This window comes from Danio rerio, chromosome 13, assembly GCF_052040795.2.
Source record: "Danio rerio strain M-AB ecotype USA chromosome 13, GRCz13ab, whole genome shotgun sequence".
Lineage (NCBI taxonomy): Eukaryota > Metazoa > Chordata > Actinopteri > Cypriniformes > Danionidae > Danio > Danio rerio.
Window position 1 is genome coordinate 45,242,139 of NC_141033.1, and position 27,075 is coordinate 45,269,213.

The 27,075-nt window shown below is 35.5% G+C and overlaps 1 protein-coding gene across 28 annotated transcripts in view; it reads right to left on the reverse strand.

The window, feature by feature from the left end:
• lrrfip2 (leucine rich repeat (in FLII) interacting protein 2) overlaps positions 1-27,075 on the reverse strand; it is a 54,201-nt gene that overhangs the window by 16,160 nt on the left and 10,966 nt on the right. For 5 of the 28 annotated variants that reach the window (XR_015504969.1, XM_087277586.1, XM_087277583.1 and 2 more), the window contains exons 3-17: positions 19,272-19,358; positions 14,669-14,728; positions 12,750-12,803; positions 12,608-12,655; positions 12,234-12,314; positions 9,728-9,772; positions 7,771-7,833; positions 7,528-7,614; positions 7,276-7,323; positions 7,114-7,161; positions 5,251-5,307; positions 2,902-2,967; positions 2,653-2,766; positions 2,045-2,086; positions 121-255 (exon numbers count right to left, since the gene is read on the reverse strand). Coding sequence is in view for 26 of the 28 variants with exons in the window: in XM_087277586.1 (XP_087133712.1) it covers positions 121-255; positions 2,045-2,086; positions 2,653-2,766; positions 2,902-2,967; positions 5,251-5,307; positions 7,114-7,161; positions 7,276-7,323; positions 7,528-7,614; positions 7,771-7,833; positions 9,728-9,772; positions 12,234-12,314; positions 12,608-12,655; positions 12,750-12,803; positions 14,669-14,728; positions 19,272-19,358 (1,035 nt within the window). In the remaining 2 variants the exon portion in view is untranslated. 28 annotated transcript variants of the gene reach the window in all.

Consider the following 27,075-nt stretch of genomic DNA (forward strand, 5'->3'; position numbering starts at 1 on the left):
GACTTATAATATAGACTTATTGATTTAAGAAAGCTCATATATTTGCACTAGAAACAAGACAAAAACTCAAAGTAAGAAAAGCATTTTTGCAGTGAAAGTCAATAAATGTGGTGTAATTACCCTTAATTCGCTAATAGAGGCCTCTGAATCCATAATGACACTTCCAGCATCTCCACTGCCTCTTCTGGAAGAGCTGCCTCCTAATGACGCCAGAGCAGCAGCAGAGAGAGCCGGTGTAGCACATCGGGAGGACGGCTGGAGGATACAGAGCATGAAACAATGAATAAAAGCAGTTTAACAACCTGAAGACCTAATAAATGTTAAGATGTATATACAGTCAAAATGATTTCTCTTTTTTTTTAAATATTTCCCAAATGATGTTTAACAGAGCAAGGACATTTTCACACTATTTCCTATAACATTTTTTTCTTGAGAGAGTCTTATTTGTTTTATTTTGGCTAGAATAAAAGCTGTTTAAGATTTTTGAAATCATTTTAAGTTCAATATTATTAGCCCCTTTAAGCAATATTGTTTTAGATTGTCTACAAAACAAACCATCGTTATACAATGACTTGTTTAATTACCCTAACCTGCCTAGTTAACCTAATTAAGCCTTTAAATGTCACTTTAAGCTGAATACTAGAGTCTTGAAAAATATTTATTAAAATATTATGTACTGTCATCATGGCAAAGATAAATAATTTATTATATATTTTGAAAAAAGTTATTAGAAACTAGTTATTTAAACTATTATATTTAGAGAAGTAATAATTGTAAAGATGTATTGAAAAAATCTTTTTTTCTGTTAAACAATAACAAATTGAGGGAAAAAAATATACAATGGGCTCATAATTCAGGGGGGCCAACAATTCTGACTTCAACTGCAAGTGTGATTCATGAGTCCAGAAAATTTTAGTACAGGTGTTTTTTGATATTCAAAGGTTCATGAACCCCCCTCTTTTAATTCAAGGCTACAACAGAATTTGTAATAGAAAAAAGCAAAGTGGAGGGGGCAAAGCAGGAGAGCGAGTTATCTGCTAGTGATGCATATGGACTCAGACCAAAATTCAGTGGTAAAACATGAGGAAATGCAAGATTTTTAAATTTAAAAAGTTATTCATTTTTAAATTTGACACACATATACATATTGTGAAGGGACAGAAATATCATCAGGCACTGGAGTGTTTGAAAATTGTGTCTGTCATTGTTTGAATGCTGTCAATCCACTAATTAATCAGCTGTTTGTGCGTTTTAAACGTTTAAGTGTCCATCTAAGCTCAATTGTAAAGAGATGATCATTAGAGCCAATCACAGTCACATCTGATGAGCATGTGAACACAATGGCCAATCGGCAAACTGTATACCAATGCAAAAACTGGCGCATTTAAGGTAAGTTTTCTTTAAAAATCAGCGTTCTCCACTGGCTGAGTGATATCCAATATAAAGTGGGTCTCAGATTGTACAAGAAGCGCTGCATTAAATTACATTTTCCCCCGCCATATCTTTAAAATATGAACAATTCTTTTACCCTAGTATATTCAATGGAGCTTCTGCGCTAGCCTGACGATTCAGACAAGCGAGTGCGAGTAAACGGCTTTTTGTCTCATTTTACACTTGAGCAACTAAATGAATGCCAAAGTTTATTTAACTGAATGTATTTTAATTACAGTACAACATTGATGCTGTAAAAGGAACCGTATAAAATGGAAAATAATTCACAATAACAGGTCACCGCAAGTTTATCAGTATAGGAACAACACTAGCTCGGCATTTACCACATCGATGTTCCACATATAACTCTGTATTATATTAAAATCTCAGAGTGTTTCATGATGATTTTAAGGAATTAATTGCATATTAAAACTAAACTAAAATATAGATAATACATCACTCGAGGTGGTGCTTAAGACTGACTAAAATCAAGTGACAAACTACATTTCACCACTTGGGATCAGCAAAAGTTAATTTAGGGGTTAATTATGGCTCAATTAGAAGTCAGAATATAATCTGCAAGAGGAAATTGAAAACAATCTCTTCCTCTTACCCGGCTGTAGTCTGTAAACTGCTTGTCACTCTTCTCATCGAGCTGCAAAAGAAGAAAATACCATTAGACTCGTGGGTTACTAAAAGTGATGGGTGCTCAACCCAATCTGAATGGTCATTAACTGGTTTTTGTCTTCATCCTAAACTTGGAAAAAGGAAAAAGGTTAGTGGGATTTGATTTGCTATAGTTCCAGCAACTGGTTTAAGCACACATTAAGCCACATGACCCATACAATTTGACCAAAAACAATCAGAGTCAATATACTGACAAAGATTATACTGTACCAAACCACTGATGAGTTACACGCACACACACAAAACGCACACAATAGAGCTAATGGTTAGATGTTTGCATACACATTTTGGAGGTTAAAACTGTCCACAGCTGATTCACTTGTGGCTGAAATAAAGCAAATATGTGAAATGTGAACAGATTCAAACATTAATGAGGAAGCATATTTGTCACCAGTAATGTTAACCTTTTCAGGAACTTTCTCACAGGATCAAGCCATGCAGTAGTATTGAACATTTATAACCAAACTAAAACCATCTAGTACACTTGAGTGCATGTTTGACACCGGTTAATACTTCATGCATGTCTTGACTTACACTGTCCAGGTCTGGTATGCTCAGATCATCAAGATCAGAGACAACACTGCCTCTGCGATTAGAGCGGCTGAAATAATCAGCAGCCGTTTCTGAGATATCAGAGAAATCAGACATCTACATAGTACACACAGACAGGGAAAGGAAAAAAAAGTGTTGTTTTTAATGATATATTATTGTTTTAATGAAAACCGAATACATGGTTGTGTTGTCTAAACTCTAAAAATGCGGACAATTTCTATTCTGGCTCACCACACTATCCCTTCTCCCACGTCGACTCTGGGACACAGTACTGGCTGAATCATCATCAGAAGATGACTACAAGGTTTAAGAGAGTGAAAAAGATTTTAAAAACGCATTGCAGAGGAAGAAAACCAAAATCAATCTGTCAAAACTCTTAAGCCAGCCTGATCTCATGAGGAAATGTAACCCAGTTCAGTTCAGTTGTACAAAAATGTACGATTTTTAAAAGGAGGCGTGGCACCAACCCCCAAACTCAACCATCATTGGGGGATGAGCAAATCATACTAAATTGTATGAATGAAATCGTACAATTTTATAAAAATTAGAAACTAAATAAAAAAAAGTTACGAACTGCCATGAGATGGTGTTGGTTAAGCAGAAGGATTTCAAGTAAAAGACATTCTTTTAATTGCTCTTGTATTAGTGACAACTCATCAAACAAGGTCTGCTTAAGATGTTTAGACAAATGCACCACAAGAAAAACAAAGACATTGACTGCATTCCTGCTCCACCTTCAGCAAACAAACCATCAAAACAGTTTTTATTCTGTCAGATTTTGCCGCGAATTCAATAAAAAAAACAAACATTTAAAACAATTCTGCACTACATTAATCATGCTGTCTTTATCCTTTGACCCAGATGATCTTTGATCAATCACAGGCCCAAAACAAATCTCACACACACAAAAAATCATAAATTACCAAATGCAACCACAAACAACAGCTTTCTAGATACTTACAAGCACATTTAGTCATTTAACAGACACTCTCATCCAAAGCAATTTACAATGAGGAAGCCATCAAGTGATTCATCATAAGAAGACAGTACTGACATCAATTGCAACTAATACAAAGCTTTTAATTTTATTATAAAAATGCAACCAAAAGTAGGACAGGAACAAAAGGAGTTTAAAAAATAAGATTTTTTTTTTTGTAAGTATTTAAACATAAAGAAGCCTTTTATTTCACTGTCTATCGCAAACTTTTTAATTCGGCCTCACAGGATAGAGGCTTATAATCATTTTTCGAAACATTCACAAAATGCAGTATTTATTATCATGAGGTGGTTGGCAGTGTGTGAATTACAGGGGGGTTTGGGGGGATTGACCCCCCTAATTAATGCTTGATCCCACCTGAAGGACATCAAAACAATATGTATGCATCATAAATAATAATAATTACAATAATAGATCATTTAAACACATTTGACCACGCCTATAACAGTTCATACCATTATAAATGCATAATCACACCAGTCAATCTATGCGAGAAAAAAGTAATTCAACCATCTGAAACAGCAAGTCTAGAGCACTGATGGACATGATTGTAATTACATTTCATGGACGGACATGACTGCACGTAAGATTTGCAATGTTGAGTCTGAATTATAGTTGACCAGGAGCCACAGAACACGTGATTTGTAGAGTGACAGCTAAGTTTAACCATAACAGAATGAGGATTTATCATTTGCATGTGTTTTTAAGGACTTTGACTGAGCATTACAAAGAAGTTTAGAACACCTGGGCACAATTATGATGTTTGGAGGTTTAACAAAGATTTATAGAATTTAATTTAATTAAATTTATGAAATTTATATGATTTTATATGAAATGTTTTTCTTAAGATTTTTGTATTTTTTCTAGTCCAAGTAATATCAACATTTCAGAATTTGCAAAGAATTTTACTTGTTTTAAAGGAAAACTAGGTGAAAAGAAAATATTTTTTACTTGATCTACAAAATGTTTGATATTTGGAGAAACAAAACAAAGCATTTTTATTTTGCATACTCAATTTGTGTACTTGAATACCATCAGACTTCCAAGATAACTGTCAAATAGTGCTATTCAAACCATCATGTGAAACTGTATTCATATTGCAATATTTAATCGCAGAAAAATAAAATATTGCATTATCACATATTTCCACTATCATACTGCCCTAGTACTAATTTTGTTTACTATATTTTTATAATATTTATGCATAAAATACAAATAAATAAATAAAAATCTCACCAACTACAAAACTTTTAGCAGCGGCGTAGATCTCAATTCCTGCTTCACTGTAGGTTTTTTGAAGTGTTTATTTTCACAACCATTAAGTTCAATCCCTTAAAAATGCAATGACACACCTCTCCTCAACATGCCACGCAATTTGAGATGTCATTCACGATCGAAGTACAAACAATGAAGGATGAGTTACACACTGAACTTCAACACCTGCAGTTAGACTAAAGGGAGCATCTGCTTTCCAAAAGGCAAATTGCCTGAATGAATGCATAATTTAGAAAAACACAGAATCAGCTCTGGCATGCGCAGCTGCCGTGTAACATGCTGCAGCTCTGGACACATGCGACACTCACCACGGGGCTACTGCGGGTAGAACTGGCACCAGAAGAATACCAGCTGCATTCAGAGGGCTGCGGGGAACAACACTAACCACTGAGCTAACACTGCTCCAAGCATAGGACATCATTAAAATTACTAGGGATGCACGATAACATCAGTGTTTGATAACTCAGCCGATAACTGTTTGAAATTTAAATATCAGCATCTGCCCGATACGAGAAATTATGTTGATATGCCGTTCCAATAATATGATGATTGGAGAATTTTTGAGTTTACTGCCATATCAGCTTCTCTGGCTATATCATGGCATATAAAAATGTACAAACATTTTATAAATATCACTGTTCTATTCTAATTACAACATTAAAAAAGACAATAAAAATAAAGGTTTACCTTTGATAAAACTCCTACCATTTTTGATTTCAATTAAAAATATTTCCTTTAAAGTCTCTCCATCGTCTGATGACATTTAATATAAAGCATTCCACAAGCATACATTTAACAGTTTGCTTATTATTGCAATACTGACATTTTAGAGGAACTTCTACTTTGAATAAATGTCCACGAGAGTAAGTCTCGTGTGTCCAATATGGCATCTTGTGCAAACAACCTTATCATGTCGAGTTTTGTAACTACTAAAGGATTTCGAAAGTTAATTTTTTGAATATGATGAGTTGTTTGTGATTATGCAGTTACTGACTTGCCTATCAGAGTGCTAGCAGCAGCAAGATGAGGTCAGTAATTTGCTCATTCCTGAGCTGATTTTTTACTTGAATGGTGGTTTACTGTTTTGTATTGTGACTACCAATATCTGTCAGAAAGTTAACTATTAACAAACAGTAGTCTAGTGCATGCAGCAGACTCTGTAGCCCTAACAGCATCTCGCAAGTCCTAATGACCACTTAAAATGTCAAATACTGCACTTTAAAATCTTTTTTTTACAATATCTGTCTCAGAAATTTTATTTATTCAGGGGCTCCTAAATAAAATGTTAATAAATAAATAACAAATAAATAAACACTAATAATAATTTAAATCAAATACAAACATTTTAGTTATAGTTCTATTTAGGAATTAAGAATTCCATGTGTCATAAATGCACAAATTAAATTTGATTTGATTTAATGATCAGAAGCAACAGTTTATCTGATATAATAATCATACACTAGACCAGAGACGCCCAAACTAGGGCCCACGGGCCAAAGTTGGCCCATGGTAACCTTTAATTTTTGACACCGTCCCGTCTGAGAAAAGAGGGAGAATGATTTAGAGAATGTAATTTCAAATTTATTGTAAACTTTTTATAGTTTGTTTTATCGTTATGCTACAAAAAAAGCTAACTGAAATTAAATGTTTCAGTTTAAATGCTGTAATTTAGTTTAAAATGTACATACTGTCACCCAACAGATAGAGATCTGTTAAACTAGTGTATTCAGCATTAAACTATACTGTGTTATAAATGTAATTATGTGTTTAATGAAATAACTTAGAATTAAAAGGTTTTACAGCATTAGTTAATACAATTTAAAGTGATGTTTACTATGAAAAAATGTTTTTAATTTTTACAAATAATATTAATATGAAATAAATTAGGAAATTACCCATGGCAACTTTAATGTAAAATAGTTTGGTATATTTATATTGGCCCACAGCTTTTAATAATATTTGGCTTTTTGCCCCTCATTTGAAAAAGTTTGCACACCCCTGCTCTAGACACTTGTAATATTTGCTCAAAAATAAAACAAACAAATAAAACAATTTTTTTTTTTAATTTAAAAGGAGTTTAATAAAATAAAATAATGGCGAATCGGATATAGGCAACAAATTCAAAATCGTGCATTCCTGATTATTTTAGCATATACTGATGCGTTACTTACAGCTTTGGAACTATATGAGCCATACAGACCATCGTCACATATGGAAGCCTGCGAATACAGATCTTGCCATTTTTAAATGAACAGATGACAAAGGGGCTTAAACAACAGTTCTTTACATGTGATCAGTGTGGTTTAATCACATGTGATGAAAATCAGACTAACCACACTATAGCTTCGCGTCAGACCTGCAGAACTGCTGCTGGATGGAGCCTGAGAAGGTCAAACAATAAGCAATTTCTGTCAGATAACGCCACTAAACCACTGAATCAAACTGATGACCAATTTTAAAACCGAGGAAAGAGCCTACACTGGAATCAAAACCTTGCCAAGACAAATCAACTTCTCACATTTCAAATCGTAATTAGCAAGTTCAAATTAGCTAGTATTAATAATTCAGAAAGGAAGCTGACAAACCCGTGGTGTATAAGTAGAGGCGGTAGAAGGAGGAGGTTTGGAGTTCTTTAAGCTTGTGTAGTTTCTTTGGTCGTGATACAGTCCAGTCTAAGGAAATGGTGCAAAGCAATGGAAATGAGCACAGATATTTGACAGAAATGTCAAAAATCTAAAATACTATGTTCTAAATCAGGATAAATGTGATCAAGTCGATGTATCAAGAAGGAAGCAGCACTTGAGTGCACAATATTGATCAGCACTGACCAGAAGGTCCTTTTTGGAGCTACTGCCAACAGATTTTTTGTGAAGATCATTATAAACAGAGCTCTGAAAGAGAAGAACATACATTTGTAAAGCTTCCTCTAACTTTGTAAACTAAAGAAATCTAGTAGGGTTGCAATTTAACTTTAATATAAATTGTGTTATATTTTTTATTATGTTGAATTTTTTTTTTTTGTGCTTTTTTTTTTAAACCACAGCAAGACCTTAAAACTTCCCTTCAAACTTCTATTGACAACAGCCATTTACATGCTATTTTCTTTACAAGTCTGGGAAGATGTTGGAACATGTTGTATTCTCAAATGCATGTTATAAGCCAACTAAAATCAAATCACAACTTTGCTAACTTTTTTGCACACAATTTCTGAAGAAAGAAAAAAAGAATTTGAAAGTGTTGGAGCTGACAACCTAACAGATAAAAATAGCACATTTATAAAAAAAAAATCTAAATCCAATTAGGACCACTTTTTGGTAAATAAACCTACAGTTGTTCGCTCATATTATACATCCACTAAAAGGCAGAACATTTTTATTTCCAAATAGTACACTACCTGACAAAAGTCTTGTCGATGATCCTAGTAGTAGGAGCAACAATAATAACTTGACTTCTAGCTGATCATTTGGAAAGTGGCAGGAGGTAGATTTTTCTGATGAATCATCTGTTGAGCTGCATCCCAATCATCACAAATACTGCAGAAGAACTACTGGAACTCGCATGGACCCAAGTTTTTTACAGAAATCAGTCAAATATGATGAATAAAAATAATGGTTTGGGGTTATATTCAGTATTTAATGTGTGAGAGATCTGCAGAGTGGATGGCAACATCAACAGCCTGAGGAGAGGGCAAATTCTTCAGCAGGACAGCGCTCCATCTCATACTTCTGCTTCCACATCAAATATCCTGAATGCAAAGAAGGTCAAGGTGCTCCAGGATTGGCCAGCTCTGTCACCAGATATGAACATTATTGAGCATGTCTGGCGTAAGATGAAGGAGGAGGCATTGAAGATAAATCCAAAGAGTCTTGATGAACTCTGGGAGTCCTGCAATGCTTTCTTTGCCATTTCAGATGACTTTAGTAATAAGTTATTTGAGTCACTGCAGAGATGTATGGATGCAGTCCTTCAAGCTCATGGGAATACACAATATTCATTCTTTTCCCACTGCACCATGACTTTAAAATCTATACTGCACATTATTTATGTTAAGTGACAATACTTTTGTCTAAGCAAAGTCAGACCTTAATGTCCTAATTAAATAATTAAGAATCAAGGCATGATCATATTTTATTTTGGTAAAATAAGCGTAATCTAGAGGCCTTTGCCTTTCATATAAACCACTTCTGATACCAAATGATCAACTAGAAGTCAAGTTATTATTTGTTGTTCCTAAATCTTGGATAGGCGACAAGACTTTTGTCAGGTAGTGTACATAATGTATTTAAACAAATGCATATTGTTCAGTAATAATAATATAACTATTAAATATAACTGAAATTAACATAAAAACTGCTAAAACATTTTTACACACATTTACATAATTCAATAGATAAAACTGAAAGATGGGCTAAAAAAAAAAAAAAAAAGCTCAGATTCTGTGTGGGCCCAACCTAGTCATGACATCTTTGTGCATGCACAATAAACAGTGCAAAGCTTCACTCCTAACATGAGTAATTCATAAAGCAAACATATTAATTTTATTATTTCACAGTCTTAGTAATTTGATAATTGAACTAAGCCATAATTACAATTTAATATAATTCAATAAATCATGCAGTTCTTTAATAGTCATAGATATAAAAGCCTATACATTAACAGGACAATGCTAGACAGAACAAAGATCCCAGATCTGGCTATCTACCCATACATAAATCAAACTAGAAAATCCCCCGCTACCAACAATCAATCAATGGAGAACATACACAAACCATGACAGATACATACAGTGGAGAGGGAGCTCTTCAAAGAGGAACTACTGGAGACACCAGACTGCAGAGAAAACAGCAGTCACCATCAATTCTGAATATGACAAGAACCAATCCATGCCACAGAAATGGCGTATGCACTAATAAGAGAGCGTTACATCAGATCCCACCAAAGACCCTCTTGTGTTAGTGCAACAAGTCACTGAGTCAGTGCGGTTAGGCTTCATTTATAGAAAACCACTCAACATTGCTTGTCATTAATAGCAAACGCAGTCTCACAGCAAAAAATTTATATTATAAAACTTTAAGTATAATATAAATTTGTACCTAATTTTCACTCCTTTGCACATTATCAAACTCTATGCATGCTTTTTCATAAATGAGTTAGTAAAAATTTCTACAAATTAGTCACTAAGTAAGGCTGCACAATTTATCGTATCAGCATGGATATGGCAATGTGCGCATCCGTAATAGTCACATCGCAGGTATGCAATGTTGTCTAAATCAGTGGTCCCCAACCGCGGACTAGTACCGGTCTGTGGAACAATTGGTACCGGGCCACATAAGAAATCATAAATAATTTCTGTAGAAAATTTGACTTTGATATGCTAAAATTACTTGAATGACATGTTGTGTTACGTCCACATTCATTTCACGTTGTGTCTGTTGTGCATAAGCTTGCTCAATGTGCGCAAGCAAATAGGTTTGTTGCATTGCAATTAGTTTTTATTTCACACGACTTTTCGAGGGTCAAAATGAAAAATTTACCAAATTGATCTCTGACCACATCAAAGAGAAATAATTATTTCTTAGGCACAAATTTTAAATGTGTTAAAAGAAGCAAAATATAGCTATATACATTTTAAATATACTTACTATATTTATAGTAATATACTATATACTTTTTAAATAAAAAAATTATATATACAAAACTTTTCCTTAAAAAAAATTGACATTTCACCAGTTAACTAGACATACAAGGGGAGTTAAGCTTATATTAAAGCAATGCTATTGTAAAAAGAAAATAATAATAATATTAAAGCTATATTAAAAAAAAAACAACTGTAAGCAAAAGAAAGCAGGCAAAAAAATAAAATAAAATGCAGTGTGTGATAAGGAAATTATGATCACAGGCACACGGTTAATGTTAGGCCTATTAATAAGCTGTTCAAAGAATAATTAAAACGAAAGCTGTAACCGCTGCTGCTTATTTATATATAGACATATACACTCTCAGAAATAAAAATATGTGAGCTGTCACTGGGGTGGTAACGTTTTAAAAGGTACAAGTTTGTACTTAAAAGGTCCATATTAATACCCACTTAAAATTTTTAGGTACTAATATATATATATATATATATATATATATATATATATATATATATATATATATATATATATATATATATATATATATATATATATATATATACACACACACACATACACACACACACACACGCACATATATATATATATATATATATATATATATATATATATATATATACACATACATACACACACACACACACACACACACACACACACACACACACACACACACACACACACACACACACACACACACACACACACACACACACACACACACACACACACACACACACACACACACACACACACACACACACACACACACACACACACATATATATATTAGTACCTAAAAATTTTAAGTAGGTATTAAAATGGATCTTTGCATACTTTTATTTCTGAGAGTTTAGGCACGGTTGCTTTGCGCAAGTAAAAATCACCTATGTGCGGGAGTGATCATCATCTCATTGGGTATTCAGCTGCTTTCTTCTGCTCACGCAAAGTTTTTTTTGTCAGTCCTTTAGCTTCTCAATTTCTACGATCACAATCGCACATATATTGGGCCATCTCTATTGTCGAACCCTGCTTTTAAGAAAACTACAATTTAAAAAAAATTTTCAACTGGCCAGAGTGGCTAGTGGGAGTGTCTGTCTAACCCGCCACAGCTGAAATCTACCCGCATTTGGCGGGTGTTTATGTCAAGCCCTGATTGTGATTATTCAATTTCTGTATGTGAATACCGCATGATAAGATTCTCCAGAAAACAGTCAAATAGTGCTATTCAAACCATCTTGTGAAAATGTATTCATATCCCAATATTTATTGCAGAAAAATAAAATATAGCAATTTCAGATTTTTCCATTATCGTGCAGCCCTACCACTAAGCCTATTAAATCGGCACATAAAATTCAGGTAGAGCAATGGTGAACAAACCTGCATGCAAGCAAACCCAATATCATTTCAATATTTTTAGCATTTCTACATATTCCATATTAGCTTTAGAATTAGAATCTTTTAAACGTTTTAAATTGCACAGACAAGCTTTTTGTGATCAAGACGTCACTTTAAAAGAACAAACAATATTAGTATGTGCATTAGCCTAAATTAGCAGATCATCACAGTCAACAAAATCCTGTTGCCAAAATACACACAAAGTACAGCGCCTTACAAAACACACAGTAACGTACCACCACGTCTCTTCTCCTGGAAGAATTACCCCGACTAGAGCGATGAGAACTGCTCAAGTCTCGTAAAGATGATGAGTTTGACTTTAAAAGTAGAAAGAAATGAAAAAAACAAACATTCATTTTCAATTTCCAACGCATTGTTAAAGCCGTGTAGTATGTAAAATGCTGAAAACAACATTTCTTATTTTTTAAATGACCTACTTCACCTACTGTGATTACTTAAGTTTGATAATTACTATCAAGTACCAATATTATACAATAATTATCAATAATGTTCAAATCAAGCCCTTGCGGACATATTTTACTCTATACAAACATGACTAAAATATCTCAATGAGAAAAATGAGGTCTGAATATCATGCAGAATCACACACCCTGTAACTTCCAACACTCCGGACTGATGCCGTGTCATCATTTAATCCCTGTTGATGAGAAATTAGGGGAAAGTAAAGGAATAAGGAAAAAATTTATTTAAAAAGAGGAGAAAGTAGAAAAGACACGCTGCAAAATACAAACCCGTCGACTGTGGCTACTGGAATGATGACCATGACGGGCCTTTTCTGCATCGGCCTGAGATGAAGGAAATTAAGGATATGAAGGATACTGCATTTCTTAGATTGTGTTAGTTTTAGTCTTAACCAGCATTCCCAAACAAACACTAAACACTTTACATGCTGATAGTCTGCCATGATAAGGCCTGTTCAAATGACATGGCAAACATACAAGCCTATTTGCAGCAATATGACAAAAGGGGCTGGATACTATAGTCAAAACATATGTTAGTATTTATAGATTTTTCTTATACAATTAGTTATCATGTAATAATACTACAGTATAAATTGATGCATTTTCTCCTTGATGTTTTTCAATAAATGATCAAATTAAAATCTTCAATAGATAAAAAGAGTCTATAAAACATTAATAAAAAAAAATCATAGCTGGTATTAAAACAAGTTGTTTTTCTGTTAGTCAATGTTATGTAGTTACCAAAAAATAATACTTATTGTAAAGTATTACCAATAAAATCTAAAAATGCATTGAACTACGAATGCATTATGAAATAAAATGCATTAAAAAATGAAATACATTATGATACTAAGAAATTTTATACTGCCAGGTGCCAGCAAGTACACTACCTGACAAAAGTCTTGTAAAGTAATCCCAGTTGTAAGAGCAACAAATAATAGCTTGACTTCTAGTTTATCATTTGGAAAAGTGGCAGAAGGTAGATTTTTTCCATGAATCCTCTGATGAACTGCATCCCAATCATCACAAATACTGCAAAAGACCTATTGGAACCCGCATGGACCCAAGATTCTCATAGAAATCTGTCAAGTTTGGTGAAGAAAAAAATCATGGTTTGGTGACAAATTTAGTATGGGGGCGTGCGAGATATCTGCAGAGTGGATGGCAACATCAACAGCCTGAGGTATCAAGACATTTGTGCTGCCCATTACATTACAAACCACAGGAGAGGGCAAATTCTTCAGCAGGATAGCGCTCCTCCTCATACTTCTGCCTCCACATCAAAATTCCTGAAAGCAAAGAAGGGTCAAGGTGCTCCAGAATTGGCCAGCCCAGTCACCAAACATGAACATTATTGAGCATGTCTGGGGTAAGATGAAGGAGGAGGCATTAAAGATGAATCCAAAGAATCTTGATGAACTCTGGGAGTCCTGCAATGCTTTCTTTGCCATCCCAGATGACTTTATTAATAAAGTTATTTGAGTAATTGCAGAGATGTATGGATGCAGTCCTCCAAGCTCAAGGGAGTCATACAGAATATTCATGCTTTTTCCACTGCAGCATGGCTTTATATTCTATACTGAACATTATTTCTGTTAAGTCACAAGACTTTTGTCTAAGCAAAGTCAGACCTTACTGTCCTAATTAAATCATTAAAAATCAAGGCATGATCATATTTTATTTATGTAAAATAAGCGTAATCTAGAGGCCTTTGCCTTTCATATGAGCCACTTCTGATAACAAATGATCAGCTAGAAGTCAAGTTATTATTTGTTGTTGTTCCTAAAACTTGGATAGGATGACAAGACTTTTGTTAAGTAGTGCACATCAAGAATAATCCACCAGCCTCATACAGCCTACATTAGCTAGTTTATATGCGGTTTAATTAAAATGTTATTATCCGGTTTCATCAGTTTAATGTCTATAATAGACATACACAAATACATGAACAACACTAAATCCGCAAAAAAACAAATCCAATGCCTTCCAAACAAAATCCAGCTCCAGAACACCACAACAGCTCCTTTATAAACTCAAAAGAGCACAAGTTATATTAAAAACATGCTTGTGAGCCACACGTAAACAACTGAGTGCACGAGAACACAGCTTGCACACTCCAACCTGAAAGCTCTTTATTAGTCAAAGGCAAAAGTACATGCATGTCTAAACTGGCCTAATCTTTCTCATACCATCCATTGGTGGATTTGCCCCCATTTCCTGCTAGAGGAGGAGTGCTGATGGTAAGAAAGCTGTGTGAGAGAGAGAGACAGCCACAGGACAAACACTGAGACTTCTGTTGCAATTCAATCGGACAGTGGATCATTTGGTACTTGTTAGTTTCTGACAGTGGAAAAGCATTTCACAAACAAACTGATGAAAAAACATATTTAAATGCAATTACACAGATTGAAAGTATGTGCTTGATAAATATACTCTTTAAACCAGGTCTGTGAACGTACAACAACATCTACACTCAACTACAGAAAACACAGATACAGCTGACATGGATAACTGAATCATTCACACGTGTCTGCAAACACTGAAAACATACCGTACTGTCAAAGGCCTGTTTTCACTTACAGGCTTAGTTAGGCAGCTTGCTAAGTCTGGGATGTAAATCTGGAACTACTAAAAGTATTCATATTGTGTCTTTTCGACAAAATGGTTTTTAAAACAGACAAACACTCTGAAGATCTAAAAACATTATGTTTCAGCTTTGGTCTGAGGCTCCGTTTACACGAATATATTTTATGGCTCGTTTCCACTGACTGGTACAGTACGGTACGGTTTGGTACGGGTCACCTTTATCAGGCTTGGGTTTCCACTACCAAGGGTACCCTTTTGGTGGGCGTGGTGTATAATAAAAAAGTTCCAGTCAACGTCATTTTATCTCGAGAAAATGTCTACAGTAAAGCTGTACAGGTCGCTCACATATCATATAAGAAGCACTTCTCACAAAACAGATGCTTTATACACATAAATACTTCTGTATAAATGTTTATTACTAACTTTTCTATGAAAAGGATTTGATTATAAATGCAGATCAGTAACAGTGCAAAAAAGCCAACTGTAATGTCTGTAATTATTTAAAATAAATGCAACTAATATGAACACATATAGCCCCTTAAAGTCTCCGATATGTTATCAATTACAGAAAAACTTCACACAGCATACATTTAGTCCTTATTCAGGGTTAAAAACAACATAAAATATAGCCCACAGTCAGAGCAAACCTCTTATCTGTGTCTTTAATCTTCAGCAGCACATGTAGCCTCTATTAGAGAGTAATTCCGTCATTCTGAGTTCATATTAGTACAAAAGATGATGATAATAGTTAAACAAGACAGTTTGTTCACGTTTGCTGAAAAAATTATTTACTCCTTTTTTTCCGGCTTCTCCTTTGTTTTTTCGCGCTTGACTCTCGTGTTTTTCAGCTTCTGACAGGATCGGGTTTCAAAAGCTAGTCAATAATCAAGCGCACGTTTTTTATCTTCAGTTGAGGAAGTTTGTTATTTCAGATATAGACGCGCAGGGAGCGCAAGCAAGAAATCGAAACCGCTCGCGCTTTAGACTGGCTCGTAAAAACTATATGGCACATGGTAAAATCTGCTTTTCTTTTTGGCTTTGTGGCTGTTCATCAAGACAACGACAAGGTTTGTTTGAGCTCGGGTCGACCATGGCTCGTTATTATATGTATATGTAATTTCGCTGTAATCTCTCGGCTGTTTATTTTAAACATGGCGGGTTTTTTGTTTTCATTCTGGCTAGTTGCATAAGCAAATGACGCATCTCTGTAAACCAATAGCGTTCAGCTGCGCGTCTAGCTCCACCTTTTGGTACCCTTTCTCGTGTTTGTGGTATGGTACAGTTTGGTTCGGAATGCCTTTTGACAGTGGAAACAGCCATAAAAGCATACCAAACCAAACCATACCACTAAGTGGAAACGGGCCATTAGTTTTAAAATGCATGAGTTTTAATACGGTTACACCTCCCGTCCACTCTACCCTGGAGTTTTTGAGCCCCGAAGGAGGTGTGGCTGCAGACAATCTGATTGGGACTTTTTCTCAATATTAAGTATACAAAGTTCAGTCTTGCATCCTCTCCATGTTAGTTCAGACTTTGCAAGTTTGTTATGGAAAACAAACTCGAGGACACGTCGTGTAAATATCGGGTAAAACGGAAATGGTGTACTTTATAACCTGATTCACATCCCCCTGGCTATGTCGTTTCACCATCTTAACAATAAAATGAAAACATGATATAAGAAACTGCTCATTTTCATTTTGATATTAACAACTTCACCAAAAATGTTGAGATGTTGTGTAGCTGAATATATGACTGTCATCTCACTGTATGCATATTTAAAACAAAACTGACCTATAACATAAATGCTTCCTTTCATTTTCACCGAAAAATATGAAACCTACCATGTCACTTTTGCTAAACATCAGTTTTAATAATTAATAACGGCCATTATAATAGTATAACGTACAATACGTTTATACATTATAGAAAATAAAGGCATGCAATCAGTCAAATGTGGAGTATCAGTGTACGTGGTTACAGAAATTAATATATTAACTTATCTTTGCGCTCAGCCAAAACACGTTACCTGAGAACATGTAATAGTTAAAAGACAGAAGAGTCGTTAGATAGAGACAAGATTAATTAAATATCACGTATAACAACTATAGTGAGATGAGATCCAGCGGAAGATCCTTGATGAACTGTCCGATGTGGACTGCTCTCACCTGGGATTTTGTACTCAAAGCACCCGCTGACTGCCTGGAGCTCAGACGCTCGTATACGCTGCAGTGCATGCCAGAGTGTGTAAGTGGTTAAGTGATATGCATTTTTAGTGGTGTAGTGTGGACGGAGATCTTTTCAGAAACGTCAGATGAAACGGACATGGACGTGGATCGTTTTTGTTCTAAAATGCAGTTTTAAAACTAAAACATATTAGTGTAAACGGGGCCTGAGTGTCTCAAAACAAAAACATCCTGAAGCTCACACATGATATTAAGATAATGCTACATAAAGGTGCAAAACAGGGGTCTAATATGCTTTGAGTTCTGTTAGTAAATTCTCTTGCTTCGAACAGCCACAAAAGACAACCTACTCCTCATTTACTGATGTAAAACTTGATTTTTGTTTTTTTAAATGGTGGACTTTAACTGCAGTTTGGCTCTTTCATTCAGGGACTTCATTCATGTCCCTCCCGACAAACGTGATATTTGATTCGAGGAGCTGCTCTAAGCGTGTATTTTTCATGCAATGTTTGATACCGCACGGCGAATGAAAAAAAAAAAACTCAGCATTTCCCGGAAACTTAGATGCACACGGCAGGTAGTGTCAGAAAGCCGCGTGTGTTATTCCGGTCACAAAATCCAACACGAGGTTATAGTTTGGTTGTAACTGTTAGTGCTAACTTGTTTACACTCGGTGCAATAGTTTGTTTGATACGAACAAAATACGAACTGAATAAACAAAGAGCACTGGTCGCTCACTTACCAAATCTGTAGAGACAGGACAATCCACAGCAACTAGAGCCGCATCTTTATTTAGAGGAGACTACAAGCGAATCTGGATCTCAGCGTTTGCAGATGAGAACAGCTCTCAGGTAAACAATAATCCTCCTTAGACACGTAAGTTATAGTTGTCGAGCGTCGCGTAAACTGTTAATCCACGCGTGAGTCTGCGCTCTCACAGAGAGAAAATGAAAACAAAACTTAACTGCAGCAAACTATAAAAGCAACACTTCACGCTTGTTTTGCCAACACAACGTGGCATCTCTTTCGTCTACACTCTGACAGTAATAAATATTAATGAAGTTGCACAATAGAGCGCGCTGATTGGTTTGAACCAAGCCTTACTCATGCATTAATGCATCACACTGTAAGACGTAATAAGACACACTCTGGCACAGACGCCCAGTCTGCACGCTGGAATACACGCTATTATCTCATGACCGTGACGCAGCTTCAAAAATTCGTTTCAAACCGGAAGTACGAATTTGCTTGAAATAACGCAAAAACAACCAATTTACACTTTTTAGTGAAATATAGGTGTCCTAATAGTGTTTTTAGCAGTGTGGGACACATATACAACTGTCAACAGCTCAAAAAATGTGTTTTGGTGTTTCGTGACCCTTTAAGAACAACAAACAAATGAATACACAAGTTAAATAAGATTTTTAGTGTTAATACATGATAAGAATTAAAAAAAAATTGAGCAATGTGTTTGCAAAAAGTGCACTAATAAAAGATATTAATACTTTGCTCCACTAACACACTGAAAAAGATGCATGATGTTACAACCAAGTGGAAAAAGTGACTTCAACTCAAAAACCTAGCGAGTCTTAATGTAAAACTGAAATGGAACCTCATAAGTGATCAATTATGGCATCAAAAATACTGCATCCTCATGCATCATACCAAATTAGTACTCTGTACTAGACTTGACTCAATATTTCAATAAACTTTTGCATTATCATTTTGCTAAGGTAATGACCTATTGCAATGCATTATGGGCTTTCCATCTCAATGATGGGTATTTGCAATGCTGGAACAGCCTTCGTATAGAAATTGCACTTATGATGCTTTTACAAGGCAAGTTTTTTACTAGATCAATAGAGCACAGATCTGCAGTTCAGCACACTTGAATAAAATACTTTGCATTAGGCCTAAGACACATAAAAAGGATTAACTGCAAACTATAATGCAATTACAGAGTCATTCTTTAGGCAGGAATTTCAAATGCTACTTGTCTTTCAGTCGGCTCTGTAAGACTCACCTCTTTCTGTTGTCGTTCCAGTTCTTTCATACGAATTTCCCGGGCCTCTGCTCGAGCAGCTCTCTTTGCAGCAAGTCTGGCCTCTGCCTGCACAAAACAAGTAACAAAAATAATTTTAGTAGCTGAAATAAACAATATGTGCATCTTGTCTGGACACTTTAAATTAAGTCCTTCCCACAGGTTTAAAATTTACTTGAGGTGGTAGCCGGATTGAAACACCTTTTACCCATGCCACATAAATAATTAAAATGTGACAAACCAAAAATAATGTGATTTTTAACAATATTTTTATTTATTATGACACTTTTATACTTTTTTATTTTAAAAAGGAAAAAAAAAATCACTATGCATTATAAAACAAAAATCCACTATTTCTCTTGTATGCTATTCAGGAGCCACAAGAACCCACTTGTAAAAGCTGCTCTCTTTCCCTCTCAAGTTCAAGTTACTTTTTTGACAAAACATTCTGCACAGTATTGCCAAAGCATTTCAGTACATGTATAAAATGTCTAATATATTAATATCATCAAATTAATCAAATATACAGCAAATGAAAAAATAAATGACAGAAAAATGGAATAAAAACAGACAATATCTCTGGTTATATTGGATTTGTAATGGTGTGCATATATTTTGCAGCCAGTTTAGATGGCATTTTATCCTCTCAGAGTATATTGTAAAGTTTTCTTTTTTTGTTTGTTTCAATTAAAAAATGTATTATTTAATGTTTCTCTTGCTCGCTCAGCTGCAAAGCCAAAAGAAAAAGTAGGCTTAAATAAAAAAGGTATGCAAAAAGTGTAGGGTGAGAGAAGCGTTTCCACTGGTTAATTGATACTGAACGTTAATCTTGTGTGGATACAAAAAAAGTGTAAAAGGATGATAATAATAGTACAAAAAAGTGTCACCAAATATACTTGGGCAGCTGTTAATACACCTGGACGGTCCGCCCAAGTAAAGTCTTTGTGTGGGAAGCTCTGAAATTGTATGCAAAACTAATCAAAAGAGCAATAATTTTACAAAAACTTGAAATAAATGCATCAGGATATTTTAGTGTATAGTATAAAGTAGGGCTGGGCAATTAATCAAAAATCAATAAGATAAAAAAAAAATCGATAGATCTATAATCAATCTTATTTTTCCAGGTCATATTTTTCAATTATTTTCCCTACTGCGTGTGGAGTTACGTGACCTCGCTTGGTTAAGGCTGATTTATACTTCTGTTTCGAGCATAGGCTTCTTGCGGTCACAAATCAGCACACCTTTTAAAAAAATGTAAGTAGACATTACACGCTGTTATTTATTTAACTTTTTATAGGAAAAAAAGTGCCTGTTTTAGGCAATGTGTGTTTTAATTTCAGTTGTTCAGCATTGATGTTCACTCTTCATTCAAAAATATCTCACTTGTAATATGTGAGCATTTTATTTTACATAACTTGTCAGTGAACTGTAGGGGCAAAATAAATAAACTGTCAATAAATGTAATCGAGTTAAAATGTTTAAATTGCCCAGCCCTATTATAAAGTATTTAGTAGTGCAACTAGTTAACTAGTGCTGTCAAACTGATGCTGTTAATAACCATGTTTAAAAATGAATACCATAAATATAATATGGCATAAACAAAAGCCCATAACAAAGAGCTAAAGAAAATTAAAATGCTACATTGAAAATAACTGATTTGACAGAACAAAATAATTGCAAAACAGAAAATGTAATTTTACAAAAGATAAATATTTGAAACACATGCATTAGGGTATTGCAGTACATATTATAAAGTATTAAGTAGTGCAACCTTTTCCAAGATTCAATAAGCAGAAACATTTCTTGTGCAGCACATCAGAGTGGCTTTCTGGAGCATCATATTACATTGAAGACCAGATAATAAATGCAGCCTTCACAAAGCATGAGACTTCTTTCAAAAAGATAAAAAAAAAACTATTTGAAACTTTTTGAAATCTCCCTAAGTACACATGTTGACATATGGCCCTGAAATGAAACTCTCCTTTGTTTCCACTAGTTTCTCCACATTTGTTTCCATTTATTGGTGATGTTTCAAAAGTCAGCAATCATAACAAAAATAGTCGTCAGAGCTACGAATAGCACACATGCTGATGATATATATACGAGCAGCTGGCTCACGGGACCCATATTCAAACCTGAGTCATGACTTGATCCCATTGGCCCTCTGTCTCTCTACTGTCCTATATATAAATGCCCAAAACACAGACGGCAACAATAAGAAGTGGGGAACAGTCATATTTTCCATTCATCTACAGCTGAGAAAGCAAAATCATTATCATAGATGGATGGACCAGATATATATAAAAGGTAGGTGGACAAGATATTTATATAAAAAGAGAAAGCAAGGCTGGTTGTTGGGCATCCACTTTCCCTGTTGAAAGGTATTTAAATGTGCAGTATGTAAGTTTGACACCCAGTGGTTGATTTAGGTATTGTACACCTGGTTCAAAACACAATAAGGGCAGGTTGCCAGATTGACCACACCAACAGGTACAGTGTGCCTGACTGACTGTCAAACCAAAGGCTGATTTAAGGCTGATTTAAACCATGTTCTAAATAAAAGCAACGTCACGTAATACAGGCAATATTTTCCATATCAAAAGGAGTTTTTGTTCTAACCAACACCTGAAATCTCTGTTTTAGAAATGGCTTTTTTTCTTGCAGCTAAACAATAGAAAACTTTGACTATGATTACCAGTGTTAAATGTTAATAATGTGAGCTTGAATGCCCTTTTACATGACATTTATTGCCATACTACTAAATGCAGTAGCAGATACTTTCAAGATGTCCTCGCTGCAGTCTGTAGCCACAATCACGTACTGGACAGAGTCCACTACGTAGTAGACATTTTACCATCCACTAAGGTAACGCCCATGCTACCTGCTAGGTTCCCAGGCGATCGTCCATTATTAGTGGACCTGGTCCACTACGTTATCAAGCTGTGGGCAACGGTAAGGATACAGTTCACCTCAGATCTTGAAAATAAAATAAACCCTTAGGCCCCGTTTACACTAATGCGTTTTAGTTTGAAAACGCATAAGTTTTGCTACGGTTACGCCATCCGTCCACACTACGCCGGATTGTTTCGAAAACGCTGGAGAGGCCGTTTTCATTCTGAAACGCTGCTGCTCCGTCTCAGTGTGGATGGGGAAAGACGAGACATCTGAAAACGGAGGCGGGGCTGCAGACATTCGCCTCTCTGATTGGGGCTTTTCCTCAATATTAAGTAGCCTAACACACAATTCAGTCCAGAATCTTCTCCGTGTAAGTTCAGACTTCGCAAGTTTGATCAAGGCTGCATCTCTTCTTCTCAGTTTGATATGGAAAACATACCGAGGACACGCGTCAATCTTCACAGGGAACAGTGTACTTTATAACTTCATTCACATTAACGTTACCCTGGCTACGTTGTTTCACTTTCTCAACAATAAAATGTAAACTTGATATAAGGAACTGCCTATATTTATTTTAATATTAACAACTAAACAGACAGCAGAAATGTTGAGGCGCCGTGCTGCATGAGCGTCATCTTTACTGTGTGGAAATTTATAACAAAACGGAGCCGATGACAACTGCCTCCTTTCAATTTCAGTGAAAATACGAAACACACCCTCTCTTTTGCTGAATATCAGTTTTAATAATCGATAATGGCCATTATAAAAGTATAACATACAATAAGTTTATACATTATAGGAAATAAAGGCAAGCGATCAGTCAATATACATAATAGGCTACGTGGTTTCATCAATCATTAACTTATCTTTGCGCTCAGCCAAAACACGTTACCTGAGAACAAGTAATAAGCTGCTTTTCCACTATCGTGCCAAACCGTTCTAAGAACACTTCGGTACGGTTACGGTTGTTTCTCCACTGAGCCTGGAACGGCGCGGCACGATTACAAACCGTTCTCGGCCTGGAATTCTCGGCACGGTTAGACAACCGTGCTGAACTGTGCTGACAGATTCTGTGTGTTGACGTCGCGACTCGGTTGCTAAGCTACCACAGCTGGCTCAGCAGAAGCGCGCTAGTCATCAGACATCCTCAATAAACTACAGTACATTTAATATAAAATAACGATCCAGGTCTAAACGATACAGTTTGAAAAGGGTGGATGATTTCCTAAATTAATGATGTTAGTGGTTCGTATGGGATCGTATGGGATGAGAGCATAGAGCAGTCTCTGGCAGAGAAGTGAATAACTCATCACATTCTTACGAAGATATTTTATTCATTAACGTTATTATTTTATTGACTTGAATACAGACCTACTTCGCCTGCTGAATGTGAGTTTATTGCACGCAGCGCTGTATTTCACAGCACAAAACTCGCTCTGATCTGGGAGAAACATGCCAGCGACTTGCGCTGCTGACTTTTTTTCCTTCTGCGCATCGAATAAAGTGAATAAAGTCACGCTTAGCATCGTCGATGTCCAAATTCCACAACAACATCACGATATATATATCCATGGAGCACGAACTTGCAGACTCTTTTAACAACGAGGAAATAATTGCACTTTTTAATTCAAAGCCAGGACAGCGTGTTAATACCGGCGAGACCACCTGAAGGACGTCGTGTTGTAATGTGGGCCGTCCAAAAGACTTTGCTTGACAGCTTTACGGAGCGGCACTGTAACTGTCCAAGGTACTGTTGTATGATTTATATTATAGCATATGCACTAATAAACAAGTCAAAAGAATGAACGAATTAAATAAATATGGATTCTTAAATGTCAGAATTGCTTTTACTCAAAAAATATCAATACGTTTTGACAAATGTTTTATAAAAAATAAAATGAGCAATTTTCATCATTTCAGCTCTAGATAATTATATGATTCAGTTATACATAAGTTATATGACATTTATGAGGCATGTATGTTTCTGTGTTTTAGTTTTTTTGTGGTGATCTTTATATAGGCTAGCTACGCAAATATTTTCTAAAACGTCTAGCAATAATTCGCCTACAGCTTGTTAGTTAATATGAACACAAAAATAATTATTATAATAAAAATAAAATGATCAAAATAAAAAGATAATAGAGCAGCATTTTGCTAAATATAATAGTGCTTTAAATGCTTTAAATCCTGCAATATATGTGTTGTTTCATATTCATCTTTTTTCACTTGCTGCATTCGTTATTTAATGTTTGAATACTAAAACAAATAACAGCCATCGCTTAATTGGTTTCATTTTACCATCAAAATGTAGTATATTTTATATCATTATCAACTTTTGATATAAAAACGCAGTGTAATTTAATTAATTGTTAAAAATGAAATAATTTATGTGCTGTGTTTTTATTAGTGAAAGTGCCCGCTCACCTTTGACAAGGCCTGTACAAAATTATATTTCTGCCACTATAATACAAATGCACTATTTTTGTTGTCTTATCATTGTTTATTTTTCTGTCATGTTCAGAGATTTTAAATATTATTTATTTCCCCTCCAATTATTTTTAATCATCACGTTACATTTTGGTAATTTTCCCTCCAAATAAAATTTAGCCAGAGCTGCGCAACATATAAATAAATAAGGGTGCACATTTAGCACCCCTATTTCATAGAGCGGCATAACAGTGTTTAGTCACATGGTTGCTTTTGCTTTTATGAAAAAAAAAAATAAATAGTTTCGGCTCTTATTTAACTTTAGTTGAACAAAGGGAGCCGTTTACATTGCGTTACCAAGGCAACTACTGATGCGTTTTGTGTAATGTTTTAAAGAGCTTTGTCGCAGCACGACAGTGGAAAATGAAACCGTATCCGTGCTGTCTGGCCCGGTTTGGCACGGAATGGAACAGTTCTGTTTAAAGAACGATTCAGCACGATAGTGGAAAAGCGGCTATAGATTCCAATGACCAAAGTCAGGGAATATGTCGTTAGATAAAGACAACAAGATGAATGAAATATCACGTTTAATAAATATAGTGAGATTAGATCCAGCGGGAGATGCTTGATGAGAAGTCCGACTAGCAGAGCTCTCATCTGGGTAGATGGGCTCCAGCGATTGCCAAAGTGTGTGTGTGTGTGTGTGTGTGTGTGTGTGTGTGTGTGTGGTCACGTGATGTGCGTTTTCAGCGTTTTGGTGTGGACGGAGAGCAGTTCAGAAACGCTGGGTAAAACGCGAGTGTGGACGCGGATCGTTTTCATTCTAAAACGCCGTTTTAAGACTAAAACGCACTAGTGTAAACGGGGCCTTAGAAATGGAACTTTAGAACTGTGACAACAACACATATCAGTGATTCAGCATGTACATTTAATAATGTTAAAGAGGTTTAATATGTATTAATTAGATTATAAACCTTACCATTTCGTGAGTGCACTAGTCTGTGCTTCTGAATGGCTGTTTAATATTCTGTTGTGTTTATGTGTATCTTCTCACATAGCATGTTTTTAGGACACAGGGTTACAATGTAAACTGCTCACCTATTGTTTACATTTGAAATATTTATATTATTTGCTCATTAATAACCACCTCATGTGGAACTACTGTATAAATCTGCGTCTCATTTCGGGGCAGCTACAGTCCACTGCAGGTCACATTTCAGTCGTGGACACACAGTTTGAGAGCCTTCCTGACTGAATGAATAAAATACATGGTTTTCCAGCAAGACAACCCAGCGAGCTGAAATATAATTGGCTATAGTGGCATTGGGTGGGTTAAATGACCGAAACAAAGACAGATGTTCAGGCACGTAACGCACATTTTTAAAGCTGAATATTTCACTTTAGCATTGCTTTTCAGAACAAGGATGTTCACTCCATCTGCAAACATATTACGGTATTTTCATGCTTTAGAAGAGAAAAAAAACTTACATACAGCACCTTTAACTGAATGAAAGACCTCTAAGAGTGACAAAAATGAATTCTGGGAAACCACACCTGTCTTTGTAAGAGCACTTGGCAAAAATGCAGCAAATGCTTTTCATTATTTTCTTAAGTGTTTCTGTTGACATAAGGATGGCTGACGTACTGTCAAGGGCAGGGCTTGGAAAAAGAAGGGGTGTGGCTAAATTGATGGGGTGGTCTCTTTCACGTCTACCGGAAATCATCTTTAACCAGGTGAAAATAACAACAAACATGATTCAGCAGCAATGTCTAATTTAAGATCAACAACACACACTTCAGGTAAACACAACAACATGCTGGATGGTTCCTCGTGACACATACACACACTTGCAGTATGACTTGTATTTCACATTTCTATTTCCTAATACCCTCCAACAAAGTAATTTATTACTTTACACTTCAATTCAATTACACCCTGACAGAAAGGACAGTGACTTGAAAGTATGCAGCCTGACAGCAAACATTTAAACGGGGCTTATAACAAATCTTTACACATATGGTGAGGTTAGTGAGGGTGGGTTTGATGTGTGTGTGTGTGTGTGTGTGTGTGTGTGTGTGTGTGTGTGTGTGTGTGTGTGTGTGTGTGTGTGTGTGTGTGATTCTCCTGCGCCGCACCTGTTGAGCTGTCTGACAGTTTGACCCGTTCACCACAGCAGCTCAACTGAGCCCAGTGTCTCCAGCTCTATCTATAGACCGTGCAGCAGAGCCTCCGTCATGAGACTGCAACAGGAAATCTGACCAGGGGGAGACACACTTACTTCACAACTTCCAACATAGCTAGTTCATTTATTAAAGACACAGTCATACTGTATCCTAAAGAACAACAGCTCTGTAGTCGGCCAGACCAATGATATGCCACAGACTGACTACACAATAAGCTTATCGACATCGGATATGGAAATGTTTGCAACGGTGTTATCCTAGGTCACATTAAAATGCAAAG